At 33.4% G+C, this 10481-nt stretch overlaps 1 protein-coding gene across 1 annotated transcript; it reads right to left on the bottom strand.

Annotated features, from left to right (window-relative positions):
* Nucleotides 1-5741: 5741 nt before the first annotated feature.
* LOC133682929 (glucan endo-1,3-beta-glucosidase 7-like) lies at nucleotides 5742-7294 on the bottom strand. The gene is made up of 3 exons (XM_062106462.1): nucleotides 7195-7294; nucleotides 6358-7022; nucleotides 5742-6266 (listed from the first exon to the last, which is right to left on the bottom strand). Exons 1-3 carry the CDS (start codon nucleotides 7259-7261, stop codon nucleotides 5742-5744), a joined length of 1257 nt encoding a protein of 418 aa, XP_061962446.1. The 5' UTR covers nucleotides 7262-7294.
* Nucleotides 7295-10481: the final 3187 nt, after the last annotated feature.

The following is a 10481-nucleotide window of genomic DNA, read 5'->3' as shown; positions in this document are numbered from 1 at the left end:
ATTTCGTAGCCTCCCTAACCTAAGCAATTAAGCCCTAAGGGGTGTTTTAACACCTAATACCCTAAAGTCAACTGACTTGGGAGCTATTGGCCCAAAGCTTGTTACATGGGTTAAGGAGAAAAGCTTAAGGAAATCAAACATTGCACTATCTACGTATCAGTATCTGCAACCCGAGTTACTAAGCTCGTAGGGGTGTCTCAACACCTAATGCCCTAAGATCAACTGGTCTGGGAGTCATTAGCCGAAAGCTCGTTACATGGGTTAAAGATGCATTGTGTTTTATGTTATATGTATAGATATTAAAAAAAAAGTAAAATAAAATAAAATAATCCCAACCTAAGGAAGTTAACCTTAAACATTAGAACAAAATATTGTTTTCTTCCAACAAAAGCCCCATAATCTATGTTTCATACATTGAGCACATAACAAGGAAGGTTTATTAATATTCTGTTTAAGAGGTATTGAGCAGATATATAAAATTTAATGAGAGTTTGTTTATCTGAATAGATTAATGGAAGTTGAATGATGAATGCCTTGCTTTGTGAAATTTGCAAATTGTTTTTCTATTTTAACGCTTTAATTACTAGGGACTAGTAATAAGCTGGTTGGGGGGTGTGATTAGTACTTAAAAGTGCATTTTTATCAAGGTTATCATCATTTTGCACTTAAAGTATCAATAACTCCTTAACTAAAGCATGTTTTATAATAACATATCTAATTATATAATATACCTTTAATTTATGGTAAATGTTCATCTTAAATGCAGGCCTATCACATAAATGAAAGAATTGATTGATGAGTTGAAGTACTGAAATTGAAAGGACAAAAAGATGGCCAAAGAGATGCTGGTGCAGTCCAAATTGGAACACAGTTCGGTAATTGGGTCATATCTGGAGCTGTAGATCGTGGATTTAGGTCCATTTTATATGGATGGAAAGATAAGACATAGGCCTACAACTTTCATGTGGAGCCCAAGATTTAACAAGGCCGTTTTCAAGTCCAAATTGTAGCAACAAAGAAGAAGTCCGAATCTGTCCTGCAGCCCAGACACTGTTCAGTGTTCAGCTCATATCTCGAGTTCTAGAAGTTCAAATGATCTCAAATTTTTACCCTGGAAAGATGAGACAATTTCCTAGAACTTTCATGATTCAAGTTTGTTCAAATTATGACTTCATCAATGACGTTTTTGGCAGACAAGAAGATAAGAATTGTCACCAAGTCAAGATGTGGCCACCCACTCATCAATTAGTCAACAAATCAATAGTTCCGAATTTTGGCCTATAAAAGGAGGCATTTGCCATGTATTTAGGCATCTTAGTTTCCAGATCAAGATCATGCTCTTGCTCTCTCTTTATATTTTGTAATGCTTAAGTTTTGCTTATATTAATCTCTTGCTTATGCTTTTCATTTCCTTTCCTTGTTTATTTATGTTTCTTTCTTTCATTATGTCTAGCTAAGTTAATTATGTCAAGGTGAAAAGGGTACACTAATGGTGTAAGAATAAGTATAATATAAACTTAACATGGACCTTAATGTTGGATACTAACATGCTTTATATTTGCTATCTTGTTCACTTATAATACTTTGCTTGTTAAATGGTTAATCTAGATTTATGTTGTATAACATTTGGTACAACAAATACTTGGCACTTTCATAGCCCATACTGTATGGTATAACCGACACCTGAGCTATGAAAGGAACTTGATTTGTTGTTAACATAAGTTATAATCATAAATGCCTGACAACATTTACAAGTATTAGCATTATTCGAATAAGATAGCTAATGTAATCATGTTAACAATTTATAATCTGATTGGAACCTCCTTGTGTGTGGTTTCCAATTGAATAATAAGAGTTTATACTATACTTGTTTGAAGTACCATTAGTGGATCCTCTAACCTTGACATTTGTTGTTATCATTGTTTAATCCTTACGTTAATCTTTCATCTCAAAGTTCTCATCAACTTCTTCCTCTTCTTCTTCACTATTATTATTATCACTATTGTTGTTGTTGTTGTTGTTGTTGTTGTTGTTACTATTGTTGTAGTATTATTGTTGCTTATAATTTATACAAGTAACCTTCCTGTGGTTCGACCCCGGTCTTGCCGGGTTATTTATTACTTCGACACTCCTGCACTTGGGAGAAGACATCAATCTTTTGGTCGTGTCAAGTCATATGCAATTTTATACACCACAACTAGCCCCTTTTAAGGATTAGCAAATTTGTTTGCTTTAGCCATGTCCCCCTCTTTTTTTTTTGTAATCCAAGCTCTAATCAAGGGTATCCACCCTACCACTTCTCCCCACATTGGGAAGAATTGCTGACACTAGTGACCCCCATTAGTGTCTTTAGTTGCCCGTCCTGGTCAACTAATCAAATTCAGGAAAATGCTGACACTAACACGATCGTTGGTGTCATTAACAATTTTCGGGTCAAAATAGTTAATCAATGTTCCATGTTACCTTGAGAGGTCCTCGGGTATGCCGATGTTAAAGATTCTTAACATCATTAGCTTTCACCTCGGAAAGCTAATCAAGTCCCATAAATTTTGCCGATATCAATGTCACCCGTCAATATCATTAACTTTTCTGAATCCGAATAGTTAATCCAGTTCTATATTCCTCCTCCTATAATTTAGGCCGACTGGGCCTAAATCCCAGACCCGGTCAACCTTATTTTAATATTAATAAGAACAATAACCTTATCCAATTAAGTGGGTCTGGCTGCAAGAACAGGCTTAAGAGCTTTGGCCCGCTCTAAAAAGAGGACCTAAAAGCCTTGGGTATCACCACAATCCAAACCCATTAGAGTTGGGTGAGGACGCAAGATCGAAGAGCATTGGGTCATGACGTGAAATCATTAGCCTAGGGTCTGAAACTTTACCCAATTGTCTTGGGTCAGGGAAGGCTGCAAGACCTAAGGGACTTGGGTCTGCCCCTTGCCACTCACAAGCAACTTCAGTTTGGCAAGTCCTTCTAGATCCAAGTTCAAAATAGTAAAAATAATTGATTTTACCCTTTGAATCACATCTATGTTTTTTTCCATAGTAATAAAATGTATTTCAAATTTAATAATAATATTAAACGTATCTGACCTATGTTCTTATAGTTTTTAATCCCCTCAAATAAAACTTGTTTTTTTTGTTCGATAATAATAATATTTTTCTTCAAATTTATTAATTTAATAATAATAGTAATAGTAATAATAATAATTTTTCCCTTCAAATCAAATCTATGGTTGTTTTTCAAAATTTCATAATTATGATATTAATAATATTAATTATAATAAAAACAATAAAATTTATAATACAAATAATAATATTTTTAATATTAAAAATATTAATTATAATACAAATAAAAATATTTTTAATATTAATAATAACAATAAACTTAGTCAAGTTTAAGTGGGTCCAGCTGTAACTCCAGGTTCGAGAGCTTTGGAACCCTCGTAAATGATGGATCCAAAAGCCTTGGGTCTTGCTGCATTCCAAACCCATTAGAGTTGGGTGAAGACACAAGACCCAAGAGTATTGGGTCCTGACACAAACCAATTAACCTAGGGTCTGACTCTTGACCCAATTGTCTTAGGCCAGGGAGGCTACAAGACTTAGGGGACTTCGGTCTGCCCTATGTCACTCCCAATCAACTTGGGTCTGGCATGCCCTTCCAGACCCAAGTTAATAATAATAAAAATAATTGATTTTACCCTTGAAATCACATCTATATTTTTTTCGATAATAATAAAATTTATTGCAATTTTAATAATATTTATGATATTAATAATAATATTAAAATTATCTGACTTAAGTTTTTATAGTTTTTAATCCCCTTAAATAAAACTTGTTGTTTTTCTTCGATAATAATAATATTTTTCTTCAAATTTAATAATAATAATAATAATAATGTTACCCTTCATATCAAATTTATGGTTGTTTTTCAAAATGAATTATATATTTTCAAAATTTCTTAATTATGATATTAATAATATTAATTATAATAAAAACAATAAAATTGATTATAATAATAATAATAATTAAAAAAAAACAATAAAATTTATAATACAAATAATAATATTTTTAACATTAATCATCATAAAAATAAAAATATTTATAAACCAAAATGATAATATTTTTAATATTAATAATATGAAAATTAAAAATACTTATAATACAAATAATAATAATTTTAATATTAAAACTCTTATCTCTATAGATTTGAGCATTGATATACCTAAAGGAACTTATACTCGTATTGGTAAATCTCACTTCATACCTTTTAATTTATGTTCACATCTGGTTTAGTTTTGTTTGAAAATTGAGTTTTGTTGACTACAGAGGTGTTGGTGTCATAGATGCTGATTACAAATGCGGAGTTGAGTCTTGAGAAAATTTTAACTCCTGATATCATGGAAATCAAGGATTTGGATGCAATTGTGAGAGGTGTTGGAGGGTTTGGATCTACTGGTGTCTAAATTAGCGAACAGATGGTGGACTCAGCAGTAAAAGTTTTGGTTTGGTGAAGGAGTTCCTTTTATTAATAGACACCTGCAACAAGGCTATATATATTTTATAAAATGGTTTGTTTTTCATGTGTTTTATGGTTTCATTTCCTTTTATATCTTTTTATTAACCACCTGTGACAAGGCTATATATATTTTATTGCTGTTTGTATTGATCAAATCACACTATCTTGATGCTTAACCTCAAGCATTACTTAGTTGTAAGAAACTTGACCGACTAATTTCACAAATACATGGAGGATAGGTCGTTCTAGCAAAAAATACCGTATGAACATTTCTTTGCAAGCTTACACACACACACTGAATCTCCCTAATTTACTAGTAAAAAGATGATGGCTTCACCATTTTAAGTGAGAAATTTATAAAATAGAGAGAGAAACCTTAACCCATCTTCATCATCTCTTTACAACTTCATAGTCTAAGTCTGCATGTCATAAAAGAAAAGGAAAAAACCAATGAAGTGTTGGTTTAGTGGTTAGATACCGCTATATTCCAGCAAGGATGAGAACACAAGTTCAATCCCTAGGAAACGCACTTGTTGGAAGGGGCAACCACGAATCCTGAACGGGACTAGTCTCACCCTTTAAAAAGGGTATGAGGATACCCGAGAAGCACAAAAAAAAAAGACAAATAAAAAAAAGTCCCATAAACCCATACAACAAACCTAAATTGAAAATCCTATTTAAATATACTTTGTTGGTGTTGTTGCTGCTGCTGCCTCTGCTGATGCTGATGTTGTTCGTGCTCGAGCTCGAGCTCGTGCTCGTACCCGTGCTCGTGCTCGTGCTTGTGCTCGTGCTGCTGTTATTGTTGTTGGTGGTGGTGCCGGTGCTGGTGTTGGTGGCTGTTGCTAGTAGCGGTTGTGGTGTTGCTGCTAGTAGAAGATGTGATGCTGCTGCTAGTGATTGGGTCTGTTTCAATAAATTAAATGGGTTTTTATAGGTGAAATATGCAAGAATATTTTGGATTTATTTGTCTAAAAATAATGATTCCATGTATTTCAAATATTGTTGATAAAGATGTTAGATTGAAAAATTGAATATTTTTTTTTATCATTATTAATAGAGACATAGAGAGAGATTAAAAAGATGTTATGGGCTGGGTTTTTCTTTTTTTGGTTAATTTCCTAACAGAACAAACCTATTCAAAAAATCATAATGTTTGTTTAGGATAGAAAATCAGGATTTTTTTTGTTCAGAAGTTAAGTTCAAGGGGTTTTTTTTTAGTACAATTTGGCCTTTTTCTTTCCTGAAAAGGAACTGTCCATTCTGTTAACAAACAAAATGCGTAATGATGTTTTAAAACCCATCTTCTCAACCAAACACAGCAATTTAAATGCCAAATCAAAGGAAAGCTCAGGAATAGAACACTTGGCTGTTGAAAACTCGAAATACCAATGAAATGCACGTAAATTTGTTCTTACCTGGCTACTTGTAGAGAGTCCAACATCATAAAACATGGTGAGATCAGTCTTGAAAAGTCCAAATGATCGCTCAGAACCAGGTCCAAGTTTCAAGTCTTCGTCATAAAGAGCAAAGAGGTATGTATCCACTGATTTTCCTGGCATGAGTGGAGTGCCCACCATCGATCGAAGGTGTGCAATCAAATTGCCATTGTAAGCCTTGGCATTCTCAATGCTTGGCCCTAAGTCGTTGTCATCTCCTTTAAATGGCCATCCAGTCTCAGCCACCACAATCTCAACATTCTTAAATCCCATAGAATTCAGTGCAGAATAAACTGCATCCACCTGCAATTGATTAAACCACTTGTCAGTAGCATTTTTATTCGATCATCTATTGATACTAAATTTTCGCACTTGCAATTTGATTTACTCTCACCTGAGCATCGAACATGTTCATGTACTTGATCTTAGTGTTTCCATCCGTTCGTCCTGCATTCGGCTGGAAAAGGCAAAAAGCAAGAGTCTCAGGCCTTGTATCGCTTCTGTAGGCATAGTAAGGGTAGGGATTGATTGCGAAAGGCGAACCATTCGCACTATTAAACTCCAACAAGCCCTTCATCAGATCCCCATAACTTGGATCAAAGCTTCCAGAAGAAGGTGGCTCAGACTGCTTAAGCACTCCCATCGAATGAACTGTGGAGACCTTAATTTTACCCCCGAGCGATGCATCATTTAGAGCATTCTGTACATTTTGCATTGCTAGTAAGAGCTTGTTCACGAGATTCTGGTCATTGGAAGTCATGACCTCGTTGCCGACAGTGATGAGGATGATATTGCTAGCTGGATAGAAGGGAAGCACGTTTGTGTTGATCCAGCTCTTGGCAAAATTGGGATCAGAGGCTAGTCCTGGAATGTCACCATTTGCAGTGCCGATAACAATTCCAATTCCGGTGTTGGCTAAGGCTTTGATTATGGCGGGGTCCGATCCATATAATCGGACCTTTTGGATTGAAGTGGATTGAAGAAGCTTTGCGGTGGATGGTGGTGGTGGAAGGTTGTCCGCAACTTGGCCATAGTTTATACCGATGAATGATTGCGAGTCTGCACAAAAAGCAGCAAAATTTAAAGCAGATGATCAAACATCAATTTTTAAACGACAAAACAGAACTCCAACATTTTTTGTTTTCATAGAATGAAATGAAGACAGCTCAGTTAAGGTAAATTCTTTAGAAATGGAAGGAGGAAATTAAAATAGAAAGAGACGCAAACTTACTTGCGATTTTTACAGTCTGTAAGGAGGAAAGGAGTAGGAAAGCAACAGTATAAGGAAGCACCACCATGGCTCAGGAGGAGCTGTTTCTATTCTGCATTTTTTGAAACTGGAGTGGGCATTAAATATAGAACATGCTACAAGTCGAGGGCAGAGGCGTAAAGATGACTTCGGATATATTCTTATTATAGAATATGGGTGGTGAAACTTCAAGTAGAAAGATGTAAAAGTATTATAAAAATATTAAGTCTGGCTACAACATCAAACTCAATAATAATATTTCACTTATTTGTTAAAATTTTTATTTTTTTAATCTTTTAAAAAAATTATAGTTTTTCTTCGATAATAATAATAATTTTTTAAAATCTATTAATGATAATTATTATTATTATTATTATTATTATTATTATATTTCAAATCAAATCTATAGTTGTTTTTTAATATTAATAATAAATGTTTTTCAAATTTATTAATTATTTTATTAATAATATTAATTATAATAAAAATAATTATATTTATAACACAAATAATATTTATTTTTAATATTAATACTTTTAATTATAATAAAAATAATAATATTTATAACAAAAATAATAATAATTTTTACATTAATACATTTAATTATAATAAAATAATTATATTTAGAAACCTAAGACCTAAGAACCTTGGGTCCTGACGCCAGACCTAAGTGCTTTGGGTCCTAACTCAGCCCAAGGGAACTGGGTCTTGATGCAGGACCCATTAGTCTTGGGTACTGACACCAAACCCAAGTGCTTTGGGTCTTGACACAGCCCAAGAAAATTGGGTTCTGACGCAAGACCCAAGAGATTGACTCCTGACATAGGATTAATAATGTTGGGTTAGGTAGGTCCTGATAGGGCAGGACCCAATGTTGATGGATCCAGCAGCGGCTGGACCCAAAGTTATTTTGGATTGGTTCGGTTTGATTCAAACTGATCGATTCCGGTTCGGTTTGGTTTGACTCGGTTTTTTCTGGTTTTGGCTTAGTTTTTTTTTGGTTTTTTTTTGTTTGGGTTCAATTTGGTTTTTTCCGTTTATTTCAACAGTGCCTTTTTAGTCGTTAAATTTTTTATTTATTTCATGTGATTTTTTTGAGTTGATGATCTCATATTTATGTATTCTTGGCAATTAATTGTCCTAACTTGATCCAAGGCAAAGTTGATGAGATAAAGTTTAAATTTATAGCATAAAAACATATTTAAAAGAAAAGAGACCAAACATAAAAAAATAGCATGGCTTTTCTAGAATTCATGCGAAAATATACTTTTGCCTCGCATATTAATTTAGTCAAACCAAATTGATTAATTATTCTGTTCATTAATTTTTTTTTGTTGCCTTGGTTAATCCTATATATTCAAATGTAATAGATAACTATGTTTTTTTTCCTTAGGGTTATGTGGATAAAATGAACTCAAATCGATTGGAAAGTTATGGTACGCTGACAAACACTTCAGAGCTAGCTTTTTAACGTATAGTTCCTCCAGCCCTAACAACTAACACTAAGCATTGTCACAACCATTGCATCTGCTTATAGATTCTTTGAAGACAAGTTCTCCTTCCAAGTTTCAAAGCTTCTATGTAGAAATAAACATGCACAATTTTCCTTTATCTGAACCTACTTTCATAACAACACAAAGCAAACAAAAGGATTGAATCAAACTATAATACATCGACAGATTACTTCCAGAAATTTTGGGAAGACTAAAACCTACACACCACCTCCACCACCAACTACAGCGATAAGAAGATTGCATGCACTGGATATTCCTAGACACAAAGTCCATTGCTATAGGAAAAATAAAAGTCATAAAATGCTAGAACAGTTCCACTACCAGTGAAAACAGTGGGATTTTGGATTAGGTTTCTGATCTGTTTATATCATACCTACTACCAGAAATTCACCTAAAACAAACGGAATTACCGAAAAAATAATTCAGTCGGTAAATTGTGGTGATAATTTCTGATGGATACTATTCCATCGGTAATTCAGTCGATAGATACCGACGGACTAATGTTGTCAGTATATACCGACTGAATTAAAGACGAAATATATAGATTTTTATATATAAAAAGAACAGTTCGATGACATGGCTGTTTTTGCGGGCGATTTTACTGACGGAATGACCGAGGGATTCAAACTGGAATCTCCGTATAGTGACATGACTAATTCACCGTTAGAATTACCGAGGGAATCATTGATAGAAGTATTCCTTCGGTGATTCCCTCAGTAAGAGTTAATATATCATCACTTTGTCTACCCTCTTCTCCCCTATTTCTCCTTCTTCTTCCCCATCCCAACTCTCCGCTCCCAAACTGCGAACAACCACCCCCTCTTCTAAACACAAGTCATCTTTCTATAACTTTTGTGGTCACAACATCCGTGTTCTGATTTATTGTGGATTTTACATATTTTTATAAGTAAATCTATCTTTTTTAATTTTAACATTTAAATGTCAATTTTATTATTTTTCATTGTTTTTTTTAGTATATGTATTTTGTTAGTGTATGTACATGTTTTATTGTTATTTCTCAAACAAACTTGTAATATGAATGTATAATTTTGTATTTGTTATGGTTTGTTTTAGATTTTATAAAATTGTATTTGTTTGTAAATTGTTGAAACTTTGTTGAATTACCGAATTAGATGTGTTGTGATGAAATAATTAATAGCTTGTTTATCGGATCCGTTTTAATTTTTATCAATGCTATTGCGGAGTTGTATTTCTGTAAATTTATATGTATAAATTTGTATGGATGTTGATAATTGATAATGAATATTTACGAGAAGTTTTAATTAGTTTGTTGAATAATCTTGAGGTAAACCAATAGTTTCGCAAATTTATTTACTTAACATAGTTAATTAATACATGTTGTCATCATAATTTTATAGAGGTTCAATATAAGTCATGGATGATGGTTCATGGATGTATCGAGATTCACCCAAAGGATTACGGAGGATGAGTTATTTTAATGGGGTTCAGAGTTTTATTAATTTTGCACATTTATTCCCAGAAATTTTATTGGAGGCGATATTAGTTATCCATACAGGAAGTGTAAAAATAAAAAGTATATGCATCCAGATGTTGTAATGATGCATCTTCTACACAAAGGGTTCATGGAGGATTACTCGTGTTGGTATGCACACAGAGAACTATTTGTTTGTAATGAGAGCATGGTAGAAAGGGTAGTTGGGTCAACTTCTAGTGCTAGCAATGTGTATGGAGTTGCAAATGACAACAGTAATCCTTACAGGAATATGGTTATGGATG

Source organism: Populus nigra, chromosome 2 (genome assembly GCF_951802175.1).
Source record: "Populus nigra chromosome 2, ddPopNigr1.1, whole genome shotgun sequence".
Classification (NCBI taxonomy): Eukaryota; Viridiplantae; Streptophyta; class Magnoliopsida; order Malpighiales; family Salicaceae; genus Populus; species Populus nigra.
Note: the sequence above shows the minus strand (reverse complement) of the source record. Positions and strands in the feature narration are given on the sequence as shown.

Bases quoted from the DNA above. Each gene is read 5' to 3' on its own strand.
- LOC133682929 (XM_062106462.1), bottom strand. From the start codon at position 7,261: ATGGTGGTGCTTCCTTATACTGTTGCTTTCCTACTCCTTTCCTCCTTA. The intron at 7,023-7,194 runs GTAAGTTTGCGT...CTTTTTGTGCAG, and splicing joins ACAGACTGTAAAAATCGCAA to ACTCGCAATCATTCATCGGT. The intron at 6,267-6,357 runs GTGAGAGTAAAT...AATCAATTGCAG, and splicing joins TGAACATGTTCGATGCTCAG to GTGGATGCAGTTTATTCTGC.